Source organism: Rhodamnia argentea, chromosome 7 (assembly GCF_020921035.1).
Source record: "Rhodamnia argentea isolate NSW1041297 chromosome 7, ASM2092103v1, whole genome shotgun sequence".
Taxonomy (NCBI): domain Eukaryota; kingdom Viridiplantae; phylum Streptophyta; class Magnoliopsida; order Myrtales; family Myrtaceae; genus Rhodamnia; species Rhodamnia argentea.
The window spans coordinates 25,895,601-25,909,827 of NC_063156.1; the positions used below are offsets into that span (position 1 = coordinate 25,895,601).

Sequence of the window (14,227 nt, forward strand, 5' to 3'; positions counted from 1 at the left end):
ACATACTCTTTATATACATATAATTTCTCTCTACCTATAAGTTTAAATTTTCTAGGTAGACTTTCTAGCACCGTGACATTTTTGTTCTGCCCATACCAAAATAAGCACATGCAATATTCCTCTCTTGATTTTTTTATCGGGTTTTCCCTTTTCTTCACAAAGTATTACTTTTAGGCATTCAATAGACATTATGACGTTCGAACATTACCTCGTCGTGCAATGGATAAAGATAAAAAAGAATGGGTACAGATAATGATGGCTAGTCACCGAATCCAAGTTGAGTAATCTCCAATTAGTTTATCAGTGAAATTCTTGCTAAACTCTATTTTTGGTTTTTCACTCGTTTATTTTGATAGAGGCAGGTTAGTGTTACTTTCGAGTTCTCGGTTCTATGTGTCACCGAACACAAACCCTAATAATTCGAGCGTCGACATACCCCGACCGTGCCTAATACTATCTCTCCACGAGTACTCGCGAGTTTCGATAACCAAGAAAATTCCTCCAAACGATCATGTTCGGAGAGTCTTAATCAAAATATGTGTATCATCTGTGAATATACGATTAGTGGTGGCAAATGAGTAGATTGGGTTGGGATTAATGGGGGGAGGAGATTACCAAAAAAGTCATAAACCTATTGTATTTGTTTCAATTTAGTCATAAACCTTTCAATTATACAATTCAATCATAAACCTTTTAACAACTTGTCAATTCAATTTTAAACCTTTCAACTGTGTCAATTCGGTCATAAACCTTCTAAAAAAGTCTTAAACCTATAGTATTTATTTCAATTTAGTCATAAACATTTTAATTATATCAATTCAGTCATGAACCTTTTAACAACTTGTCGATTCAGTTTTAAACCTTTTAATTGTGCCAATTCGGTCCTAAACCTTCTAAAATTTTGCTAATTTATTCCTAAATCTTTTGAAATTTTGCCATTTTAGTCATAAACCTATTATTTGAGTAATTTGCTGGAGAGACTAAATTGGTACTTCATGAAAAGGTTTAGGACTAGTTTGGCAAATTATTAAAAGGTTTAGGATCATATTCGCATAATTGAAAGGTTTAGGACTAAATTTGTAAGCTGTCAAAGGGTGTATGATTGAAGTGACACAATTAAAAGGTTCAGCCTAAATTTTTTCATTGAACTCATATTGACCGTTATTTTTTAAACAATTTGGATGGCCCGTACCCAACTCAACTCATCTCATATCAAACCCAAACCCACTCAAATAACCCATTTATTAAAGTATACCGCTTTATCTTTTAGCAAAATTTAAAATGATAAAAATTAAGAAAAAATTGAGATGCAATCCTCCGCTTGGTATGAAATGAGGGGTGAGCGGTTTCAAAGTCGATCATGGTTTCACCTGGAACCTAGAACCTACCCGTCGGAAGGTTCCTCATTTTTTGGAACCTGTAACCTATCATGCACGCTTTGAAAGAAGCTAGCCCATCAGAAGTTTCAAGGTTGGTTATAAGGTCAATCTAGGTTCCACCTATATTCTTAATTGAACGATTGCGGTGAATCGTCATTTTTAATTATCACCATTTGCTGCTACAATCAACTGACCGCAACTCATATCTAGACACATGAAGAATATGAAATATTAACAAAGTAAAATTTCCAGTTGTGGATATAACTAAAAATGAAAACTCATACCAGTGATTCCATATTACACACTTATCAACAAATGCCATAAAATACCACGGAATGGCACGAAAACATAGAACATGAAAAATACAAAGATTTGTTACATGTTCCAAGTACCTAAAACTTAGAACCTACTTGTCGAAACCAGGTTCCCAATTTTTTAAACCTAGAACCTACTATGTATATACCCCGGAACCGGAGTGGTTCTCAATGGTCCGGTTCCCGATTCTTCCCTGGAACCATGCTCACCTCTATACAAAATGAAATTTTCTTTGCCCTTAGAAGAGAGAAAAGGAGACCGGCCTCGATTGCTTAGGGCGCACATGATAACCCTTTCGCCTCAGAAATCAACTTCTAGTCGAAAGTTGATTTTTCTACTTATGTTCTAAAAGTTGATGTCTAATCTAGAAATTCGTTTGATAATGGTCAAAAATTTCTACTTCTAAACATTATTAACAGAAAATCTTCTATGAAAAATTATTGTCAACCGTCAAAAAATTTCTTAAATTTCTTTAAAAACTAATTTTTATTTTTTAAAAAGTAAAAAATATATTTATTTATTTTTTAATCCGCAACCAAAGACGGCGACTTGGTGGTGGCGGCCGGCGGAGGACGATGGGCAGCGATGGTGGTGGTCGGCGATCACGGCCGGTGGTAGGTGGTGGGCGATGGTCGACGATCACGGCCGACGGTGGGCGGCGGTTACGATCGGTGGTGGGCGGCGAGCAACGGTCACGCTCGGCGGCGAGCTGTGGGAACAGACAAGCGATGGTCGACGGTTGCCGGTGGTTGCCGACAACGATTGGTGGTTGTCGGCGGCGGCGGTGGGTGTTGGTGATCGGCGGTGGGCGGCGATGGAAGTCGGCGGAGGTGGGCCCGATCAAAAAGAGGTTGATGGTATAATGAAAAGAAGGTAAGACGAGAAATACTTTGTGAGGTCTTTTTTTTTTTTTTGTCCAAAAAGTATTTCTTGAGTTAAGAAGCTACTTTTTTTAGCTTCTCAAATTAGGAAAAAAATAACTTTAGAAGTGAAAATTCACTCCAGAAGTAGAAATTTCTTCCAGAAATAAAAGTTTTTACCAAACGGATTTCTGCTTCACAAGTTACATTACCAAACGGATTTCTTCTCCAGAAGTACTTCTTGAGCTAAAATTCACTTCCAGAAGTGTTACCATACGCGCTCTTAGTGTGGTTGCCATTATTTGTTAGACTTGAAACTGAACTTGCAGGTGAAAAAAAGTCGCCTGATGTTTCCCAGGACATGAACCGGGGGTCCGCCTCCGTCTTCACATTCAAGTGGAACTGAGCCAAGGAAGATCCCTTCGTCTCTGTGCCGATGTTGATCCACTTGTCGAGGAACACGTAGGCCCTGAAATCTATCTAGTGGGGTCCAATGGCACTGAGACCTTCCCCAGTAGCCTCCCGGAGTTGGCGCCGCAGGTGGGCCCCCTCGCCGGCTCATGTAGACGGAAACCTGCAAGCATACCTCGCCAGAGAAGATGGAATTCCCAATGGGATTGTCCAGGTAAGACTTGCTGAGGCCGTGACGCTATCTCCGACGGCAGAGGGGCTCTGGGTGGCGGTCTACGCCCTCTCTCCCTTGGTGGAAGAAGAGAAGGCTTTTTCACTATAGAAGAAGATATGTTCTTTTTTTATTTTTCTTCAGCTAATTACTGTTTTGGGTAAAAAATGAGTTTATTTTAAATCACCGAGACCCGCATCTAGCTGGGATTTTTCTTTTTCTTCTTATTATTTGTAGAATTATGGCCCACATTTTGAGTTGAAGTAAATTCATTCATGACCCACTTTCATTAATACGGATTAAATTATGGACTTGTGACCTATTTTGACAACCCCTACGTACGATTAATGTTGAAATCTTTGACTCGCAAGTGTGTAAATGAATTGCACCTAGGACGCATCTTGCAACTACCGCGTATCTTCGTCAACGTGAGCCTTTTCGAGACTGTGAACGGAATGAGACACTCGATCGCGATGGCGATGGCGATGGCGATGGCGAACGCTCCACAAAAGATAAAACTACGTTTGTCGTCCCATGACCAACAAGGCAGCAACACGCGTGAGAGGTAATTAAAACTTTCCACGTGAAATTCGACGAGTGCTCGGTATATTTATGACCCGCCAATAGAGAAAAATGCCAGATCCGATGCAATGACGGTGGGAAGAAAATGTTGATTAAGGAAAATGGGGTGCGTTCAAAGTCAAATAGTCAACAACGTTGCATTGATACATACGTCTACTATGATATTATCTACAATTCAGAGAAAATCGTATCGTTTTTTTTTTTTTTTTTTTTTTTTGCGTGAGAAAAGACGCCTAGAGTGGCTTTTAACGTTAGGTGTATCTCGAAACGGGAAAATTATTAAAAAATTTATAAATTTATTATAATTGTGTCAATTCAATTCTCAACATTTTTTTCTTTTTTTATCAATTAAGTCTTAAAACTTTTCACATTTTGCCAATTGAGTCCATCGGCCAATTTTGGTCGAAAATTGATTACATGGACGTCGATCGTCCTATGTGGCGCTAACGACGCTCATGTGAAATTTTTATTATTTTTTTATTAAATTCTTTTGTCTTTTCTTTCTTTTTATTTTTTATTGTTAAGGTCGCTAGAAGGCCGCCAACCACTAGCCACTAGACGAGGGTTGCAAGTCTACGCCGGCCCACAACCGTTGCTAGCCATTGGGTAAGGGTTGCCGGGCCTCGATTTGTGGTTGACGGCCTCCTAGCGGCCTTAACAATAAATAAATAAATAAAACAAAAAAATTACATCAACACCGCCGGTGGCACATAGAATAGTTGGTATTCATGTCATCATTTTTTTATCAAAATTGGCCGAAAGAGCTCAATTGGCCAAATTTAAAAATGTTTAGGATTGAATTGACACAATTATAATAGATTTTTTTACTTTTCTAGTAATTTTAACTCTTGAAACTAGCTCAAATGGACGAAATCTCAAGTAAGATTGTTGGCTTCAAGGTTGGTGCCAGAAGAATTGATGAAGTTCTAATTGGTTCCAAGTTTTCCCAATCGAAGCCCACGATCAAATTGATTCGGCAGATTTTCAAAGGAAGATTGCCAAAAAAGTCCTAAACCTATTGCAATTGTGTTCATTCACTCTTATTTTTTTTTTTTTTGCCGATTCAGTCCTCAATACTTTGTAATTGTGCTAATTCAGTTTTGGCCAATTCCAGCGTCGATCGTTCGGCGACAAAATATTTTAATATTCTTTTAAATTTTTATTTTTCATTTTTTTCTTTTAATTTTTTTCCCCTTCCCTCCTCCTCTTCTTCTTCTTCTTCTTTTGGCAAGCGCTGGCTAGAGGCAATGGCTAGCAAGGTCCACTTCGCCGGCCTCAAGGGAAGTTCGTCATCACTAGGCGAGGTTGGCCTCGTCAGGGGCCGGGCAAGAGAGGTCTCGGCCGACCTCGCCAGATCTGATCTGCCTTAATGATCTTCTATGTGATTATTCCGTTCCTCCGTTGATGGCTGTTTCAGTGATCTTTCCAAAACTCTCTCTCTCATGTTGAGAATCGAAGCTCGGCCTTTAATAGAGAGAACGAATGAAGAAGGCAACAACCCATGCAAGAATCTCACGCTCCATGGCTAATCGCTGGGAGGAAGAAGTAGAGGGGGAAGGAAAAAAATGAGAGAAAAAAATATAAAAAAAATATTAAAATATTATGTTGTGGGACGGCCGACGTTCACGTTCATGTCCATGCCAACCGGTTAAAATTGATTGGATGGATTAAATTACCACTCATGCATGTATCGAACTTCCTCGAACTAATCTCTATAGTTGTTTTCATTCTTGGATCCCTATGCATCATATGCGAGCATCAAGTAATTATTTTCCTACAAGAAAGCGTAAACTGTAAGGCATCCGACCATGTCCAGCTTTCTCCTCCATGCACGAAACGGTGCAACAGCGCGAAACGTGCCATCGTTGCATTGTTTCTTGCTTAATTTGCGATACAGATGCTGCCCAGGCGTTTCCATCATCTCAACTCGCGGTGGTCGAGCTGGCCTCATCAAACTCTTCAGCACCTTTACGTGGCAAATATATTGTGGCAGAGAGAAACTCAAAAGGCACCAAAAATGCCACCATCTTCTTCTACGCACATTTAGCCTAAAAAAATCTAAAACTATACTTATCTTGACATATTTATTTTAAATTTTTTCACAACATAAAAAATCACAAATTTGTACGTGTGTGACACATTTACGATACGCCAATACTCTGTCAATAAGTGCCTTTAAAATTTGTCTTCGTACCTACGTGACTTATGCGAAACGAAACAAAACCAAAAAAATCATTTGACTGAACATTGATGCATCACATTGGTACAAATTTTGGGTTTTTAGGTCAAAGTTGAGAATAATGCGGAAGAGAAAAATTGAAAATTTCTGTATATTTTAATGTGTCCAGAAAAGAATACATAGAGCCTATTTGTAGGTTTTATTAGAAGACTAACTAAGGTAATAAGATGAAGATAATATCAAATATAATCAACCAAGAATATGCACTATCAAAAGATATATACGCATAAACCCGAAAGATATGTTGAATCAACTAGATTTCATAATATCGCTAGCACAATTGAAAGTTTAGAGCAAATGTGTATAAAGTTTGAGGTTTTTGGTGATTTTTTTTTTTCCTTTCTTGTTTTGCAATTTTCAAGGTAATTATAACATTAATGCCGTAGAAGACTTGTACGCAAGCTTCCAGAGCTACTCAATTCGCTACGGCAACCAAATATGTTGCGGCTACCACAACACGTGCCCTCATGATCTCATCCTCTCCTTCTCTGTCTCTCTCTTTCTCTTCCCCTCCTTGAGAATCCTCCAGTTTCTCACGTCTTTCCAAATCATCCAAATTCAGTGCCCCTTCTTCTTCTTCTTCTTCTTCTTCTGCTTCTTCTTCTTCATCACCAGAAATTTTTTTCGTCTGTTCTCCGTTGAAACGCAGCAATAATGCTTGACCTGAGAAAGGTCTCGCCGCTTCACTTGTTTCTCACCTTCCTAGTCTTCGGCTTCGCGACCCCATCGACCACGTCAACAGCGACGGCGGCCGCGGACAAATCTGAAGCGTTTGTAGTCTCCAGAGACCAGGTTACATGCACAATGTGCGCCGCATGCGAGAACCCGTGCCAGCCCGTGCCTTCGCCCCCGCCGCCCTCGCCGGCCCCGCCGGAAGTCGAGTGCCCGCCGCCGCCTTCTCCGCCGCCCGCTCTCCCGCCACCCTCGCCTCCAGCCCCGGAAGCCGAGTGCCCGCCCCCGCCGATGCCGCCGGCCTGCAGCGCGTGCGAGTCGCCAGGAACTGGAAGCATCTACGCTTCCCCGCCTCCACCAGCCACGAGCGGCGGTGGCGGGGGGGTCTATCCGCCGCCGTACGGCGGGTACTACCCAATGCAGCCTCCGCCGAACCCCATGGTGCCGTACTTCCCATACTACTACTACAGCCCTCCGCAGGCTTCGGTGGCCTCCAATAGCTTCCTCCACTTGGAGAAGAACGCCGCTGGTTTTGCCACTTCTCTGGTTTTGGGCGGGCTTCTCTACGTGCTACTGCTACGTTTCTAGCAACCGCCCCCGATAAGAATTTCTTCCCTCATCGTACTCGTTTCTTAGGCCAAAAAAAAAAAAAATACAGTCACCTTTTTTTCTTCTTCTCTGTTTTAGGGTTTCATTACCAAATGATGCTTCAATCGGGGTACAACAACCCCATTCTAGAAGGGTATATTTGTGCGGCACAATAATGAGAAAAGTATCCTCCCCTTAGTATGAATTATAATATCATACTCTCCCCTTCAAATTCTTACTTTTGTTAATACATATTGTCCGTTTTCCGCTCAGAGTTCTTTGTTTTTGATCGATGTGGGAAGAGGGAAGGGGTTCCTGACGATACGATCGAGAGGGTTGGGCGTTCGTATTGATTAGGGTTGTTCGAGTCCAAAACGGATCACGCCTGCCATGTGCTCTTTCGATCGGTAGTGTGTATTTGAAGGTAGCGACCCTACGATAGCGTCGAGCTTAAGTTTCTCCCTTTTTTCAAAATAAGGTAGGGTTGCACATGTCTGCCATGCGTTCTGATTCGCCTAATTCCGGGAAAAGATCGATTGAGGTGAAAGATTGACATGATTCGAGTCGAGTCCACACGAGTTCATGATGGAAGTGGATCGAGTCTATATAAAAATAACAACAATGTGTCCTAATGGGAAAATAATACTTAACCGATGAAGGGTATTTGTTGGTTCGTGCCTTCGTTGAGTGGAGGTGACAATTGTGATTGAGCCATGTTCAAACCCTAGTAATTTGTTACCAATCTCTCGTATTGAACGTTTTTTTTTTTTTGGTCCATGGAGCTACATTAACGTTGTCAAACATTTGTAATGGATGAGCAGGCTTATTAGTAATTGAACTTTGCGCTCTTAATTTGCTAGAATTGATCACAAACCTAATTGTTTAGGGACACGCTTGGGTCAAATAGGCTCGAAGGCCATTTGGAACAGGCTTGAGAATGGATATTTGGGGTGGGTTTGCTTCACGGAATACTTAAGATTTAGCCTATAAAAATGAATGCATCGAAAATGTTTTCAATCACCCACGATTAGGTATATCTTATTGTCGATGATTAGAACATATTTCTATTGTCTGATTTTTCTAAACGAAAATCAATTATTCTTTGAAAAATGTTTTCTCAAAGTTAGGTTATGCGGAAAAGAAAAAGGAAAAAACAATGCACCCTCAGTTATAAAAGCCCGATCCCAACCTGCTAAGGTCGAGCCGGGTAGGCCCAATTGATATTGTAAATATTATTGTTGGTCGAACCTTTGCAATACGTTCGGCCTGATCCAGTAAGCCCGACTAGGCCAATCTTGTGATCACCTCGCCATTGACTATTGATCCGCCCAATATCAACTATATATGTACAGATTTTATTCTAAATCAGCAAAGCTAGTTCATACGCAGAGCAAAACGCCGGGATATATATATAAAATAAAATAAAAATCCTAGATCTGTTATACTAGATGTCAATTCAGTCTTAAACTTTTAATTTGGCCAATTTAATCCTAAACATTTTGATTATTTATCAATATAGTCCTTTCGGACAATTTTTTTCTGGATTTTGCTAATGTAGACACCGATAGTACTACATGGTATGAGAGATGCTAACATGGATAGTTTTTGCAATTTTTTAGAAGTTTGCCTAAATATTTTTATATGTATATTTTCTTTTTTCTTTACTTTTTATTTCATTGTGGCCCACAAAAGTCATTGGCTGCAAGGACTACGTTGGAAAATTATCAAAAGGTATAGAACTAAATTAGCCAAAGTGAAAGGTTTAGAAGGTTTAAGACTTCTTGGTAAGGTTCCCCAAAATGCTAGGGAAATTGTCCAAAAAGTTATGAATCTATTGCGCTTTTGCAAAATTCAGTCCAAAACCTTTTAGTTGTGCCAACTTTTAAATCATAAACATTTTCACGTTTTTCAAATTGAGTCCATCAAACCAATTTTGGTAGGAAAACACCGACATGGATGCCGGACATTTTATGTGGCAATGCCAATCCTAATGTTTAGAATTTTTAATAATATGTTAATATTTTTCAAATTTTTACTTTCTTCTCTTTTCCTTCTTTAACGTTTTCTTTGCTATGGCCAATGAAGGCCCAACAATCCTCACAAGTTACAGCAAAAAAAAAAATAAAGAAAAATAGAAATAATAAAAATATAATAAAAAAATTATCTACATCAATATCGGTCGTGCCACTTAGAAAGTCGGCATCCACGTCATCCATTTCCATCCAAAATTGCTTTGATAGACTCAATTGGTAAAAGCAAGATCGCTTATGACTCAATTGGTATAATTAAAAGATTTAAGATTGAATTAACAAAAGTGCAATAAATTTAAAACTTTTTGAACTATTTTCCCCCAAAACTCCACTTTTAAGTGTTGACCAGATATTTTGTTAGTGAGAAGTTGGTAGTAAAGCTTAGTCAGCACAACCTCTGGCAACCAAAGTTTTGGGCTCCATTGGTTTCACCAAAAATGCAGTGTTTTTTATTTTTTGCCAAAAAGTCATTTTTCAAGAAAATGACAAATCTTCCGATCTTCGGCTAAAACCTAAAAATGAATTAAAAAATATTTTTCATCATTCGATAAGGAAAATCATTTTTCTCCATGCACTCCTTTTAATAATTCTATTATTATTATTTTTTTAAATCAGATTTTAAAAATTATTTAAAAAAAAAAAAAATATCTAAAAATTATTTAAAAGATAAAAATATAAAGAAAATAAAAATCTAAAAAATTAAAAAATATTATATTATAAATAAAAGGAATGTGGAAGAGTGAGGGAAGAATGCGGGTAAATATTTTCTTCTACTCAAAAAGAGGAAAAAGAAATCATTTTCCTCACTTTTGAATGTATTTTTCCCATGAGAGCAAAATAGTTTTCTTGACTAGTTTATTTTCCGTGAAACAAATGCCGGAAAATGTAGAAAATGTTTGTCTATAAGTTGTTTTTCACGAAACGAACGAAATTTTAGTTTGGTCACCAAGAAAACAGTGAAATTCTTATCTGTCCTTTTTGGAGACCAAATAACTATTAACCAAGGTCTCTCATGTCCAAAGTTTGAGCTGCAAGAAAACATTTTGGCAACTAATCGGTCGCCAGACAACAACTCCGAGTGATCAAATAGTCACTAGAGAGATTATCAAAAAAGTCTAAAATCTATTTACAATGACTAATTAGTCTTAAATTTTTCTAATTTTATCAATTTATTCCTAAACCTTTTGACGACTTATTAATGTAGTCCTTCCAATCAATTTTGTTTAAAAATCATTGACATTGCACCACTAACTCTAACATGGACGATTTTTGTAGTTTAAAAAATTGAATTTTCTTTTTTCTCTTTTTTTTTTCTTTTTCTTCATTGCATTTTGAGCCAGTAGGGCTCTAGCGACCCTAGCCAACCACGGGCGGGGAGCTCTGTGCCCTCGCCTGTGGTCAACCAAAAATTCGAAAGGAAAATTGAGAATGAAAAGAAAACATATCGTCCATGCTAGCGTCGTTGGTCATACCATGTAGGAAGGCCGACACTAACTACATCACCATGGTAGAGATTTTCGGCCAAAATTAAAAGGTTTGAATTGACATCCGTACAATGAATTGAAGACTTTTTTAGTAATAACCCCAATAGTTGTTAAGAGCGGACATTTCTTGCACGTCTTCCGACTACTTGATCACCAGAAGAACCTCTTCGGCAAGCATTTGGTCACCAAATATGGGTTTTGGCACCGGAGACCTTCTCCGGTGACCAAATGCTCCGGTTTGCTCAACAGACAGTGCTATCGGAGTCCAAACGTATTAGTTGATATGCGGCCAACAAGAGACATTTTCCTGACTTGCACCGGGTAATCTTTTATTCCTCGTCTACAACTTGTCGCTGATAATATTACTGTTCGGAATTTCATCTACATTGACTAATGTGCCAAGAAAGCAGTGAACATTTACTGTAATCTAACTGGAGTAAATTTTTCTAAGAATCCAGACCTTTTTATAATTTTTTTTCACCATTTGTAGTTTTCACGTTTCCGCTCGGAATTCCTTATATTAGTTGGTAACCAGTTTGTATATTTCCTTACCATCATTTTTTTTATTTACATTTTACCACATCTCTTTCCATTCCGAGTTCTCGTCAGAAGTCAGTGATTCTGTAAACCTAAACCAGACAGGCTTACGTGATACAAACAGACAAGTTCTTCAAAACAGACATGCATTATTAGTTGTGGGTATCGTCCAAGACACATTAAGGGCCTGTTTGGTTTGTCTTTGAGAGAATTTTTTGGGGAAATACATAGGTCTTTGGACTAAAGGAATTTTTTGAAATACAAGTGCAGTGTTTAGTAAAAGCGTATTTTAAAAACACATTGCGATACGACTTTGATTAAAATGATGTTTGGGAAAAATCACACTCTACAAAGCCCTTTTTATTTTTAATATTTTTTAAAAAAAAACCTCAAAACCGACAAATGACCGACAAACGACGAGACTTCGACGATACCAAATTTGTCACCACCAGCTCGCCTCAGGCAGGGCGACTTTAGGTGAGGCTTGTCGCCACCTAGTGATGTTTGAGGCCTTCGCCGAAAGGTTAGGATTTTCAAGGGCATTTTTGTAATTATGAAAATATAACGAGGGTAAAATTAGAAGGAAAAAAATCAATTTGCATTTCGAAAATGCAGCATTACAAAAGTATCTCCGCACCTACCTTGAGCGAAATGAAATTGCATTTCCCCAAAGCTGTCCAAAAAAAAATTGCCAAACATAATTTTTATTCGGCCAAGGGACTTGGGGGTCTCAAAGCCTTTTGTAAATGTTGAACTAAACAAGGCCATGAAACTCACATATGTTCGGGCTTTACTATTGCATACTTGTAACAACTCGATTTTTTAAAATTATATCTAACGGGCGAGCAGCCCAGCTCACCAAATAAGGACTAAAAGGTGGATCTTTAACTCATTTTGATAACTCTACATCTAATTTCCATAGAATCAACGCCAGAATCGATACGCGGGTCCTTGACACCATCGTCAAATTGGTCGTACAACAGGCGTACCCTAGGCTCGGACCGACCTACCCCTAGGACGAATTGATCCACAAATCTCAGCTGAAAGCGAACGCACGGGACCGAGAATTGATTGTGCCGTGACCAAATGCTGGCGCATTAAAGATTGGTTTTGGAGGTCTAGGGTTTGTCAATTTTTGCCATTTTTGCTACGGAGGGATTGGAATGGGACAGTGTCATTAATGAGAGGGATCGAAGGGGAGGGAAGTGTACAGTGCCGGATTGACTCGGGTCTCGCCCGGCTTAAATTAATTTGTTGGAAAAATCGGTTGGCCCGAAAGGGATTGGCTGCTAGTTGCGATGCGATGTGAACGTGATTTCTCGTTTTCATCCACCTCAAAAAGTTAGAAAACAACCGCCCTCGAGCTCATCTCCATGTCCATCTCCAACAAAATGAGCTGGTCAATGGGACGGAAATGCATTCGCAGTCTCCTTGACCCCTTGAGATAATTAATAATAAAAAAATCGTACTCGCCCTCAGACTAGCTAGATTTGGAAGTTTGGCCACGAACATCCATCCAACGCTGCCTAATCCACCACGTCTGAGTTGTTGGACGTTGTTTAGATTTGTATTCGATCTGTATGATTTGCAGTACGCGAAACTTTTAAAAAGGCTTCAATTGACCGTTGAGGCCTATTTATTTTACAATACAGACGATCAACATTTGTTGACTCTTCTTATGGAACGGCCTAAAACATGTGCATACCCAGATTGAGCAAGTCTCGCGACAAAGCAGTGATGAGTCGGATGCAAATCCTCACTGCGCATGCAGCAAAAGGGGCGTCCTCATGTCATTTCCAAAAGACAATTTCTGGGGCTTGATTATGTAGGATCGAATCATGCACGCAGATAAGTTTTCGCTTCTCCAACATGAGAAAAAGAAAAGAAAAAGAATCGACCTCTTGTACGATTGAGAAGTCATTTGAGAAAATTAGACATCTTCATATTAGTGTTTCAAGAGTGTATCTTTCATCCGATGTAGTGAACTTTTACTCCGCTTTCGCCCTTGATCGTAGTTTAAGGAGCCACGTTATGAAAATCAGACATAGCGATAATCGAATGCGTTATTGCGCATTAAAAGGTCAGATTAATATTTGTATACGGCGCTCACTTTAGTACCAATATATTTTTTTTGATCACTTAAATGTCAAATTTTTTGAAAAACGGTTAATTCGGTGCCAAGTCCGACGTGGCTTGCGGAAAATCATGCATGGAGCATACGTGGCTTGCTGGAGATCCTAATAAACAATAATAAAAAGCCAAAAAATAATAATAAATTCCACATAATAAGCTAAAAACTGAAAAAATAGAGTCGGTTAAAAAAAAGCTAAAAATAATAATAAAAAAAAGATGGAGCCCTCTATTGCAGCAACGAGGGCTCCTAACCCTCATTGCCGCCACCTCCACCATCGCCGGCAATGGCCGAGGGGTGGGGCCGAGCCCGAGGGCTCACTAGGGTCGCCGAGGTCGAGTCTTGCTGTGGCTAGGCCCTTTGCGGGGGTCGCCAAGCCCCGACGACCCCCCTTGACCATCCCCCACCCCTCGCCGGCCATTGCCGACCTTGGTGAGGCTCGGAGGGCCCGGCGACCTCACGGCCTTTGCCGCTACATTTTACGCTTACCTTTACCCTTTTTTTTCATTTTTTCATTTTTTGGGTTGTTTTTCTATTTAATTTGATTAAGCTTAACTATTTTTTAGAGAGGCCAGCAAAGGGATAACAAACTTTTCCATTTTCCAGCCACAAAGGGATAACAAACTTTTCCAACAAAAATTTTTTAAGAGTAAGAACCAGTTCATCTTTGTGTGATATTCAGTATTATTTTTATTTTTTTCATTTTTTTTCATTTTTTAGGCTATTTTTCCTGTTTAATTTTAATTTTAAAAAAATCAACTATTTTAATGTTGAAAAGTCCATGTGGC

At 39.2% G+C, this 14,227-nt stretch overlaps 1 protein-coding gene across 1 annotated transcript; it reads left to right on the forward strand.

Annotated features, from left to right (window-relative positions):
• The first annotated feature begins 6,594 nt into the window (after nucleotides 1–6,594).
• LOC115742570 (classical arabinogalactan protein 9-like) lies at nucleotides 6,595–7,375 on the forward strand. The gene has a single exon (XM_030676959.2). The coding sequence runs from the start codon at nucleotides 6,652–6,654 to the stop codon at nucleotides 7,255–7,257; it is 606 nt and encodes a 201-aa protein (XP_030532819.2). The 5' UTR covers nucleotides 6,595–6,651; the 3' UTR covers nucleotides 7,258–7,375.
• The last annotated feature ends 6,852 nt before the right edge of the window (nucleotides 7,376–14,227 follow it).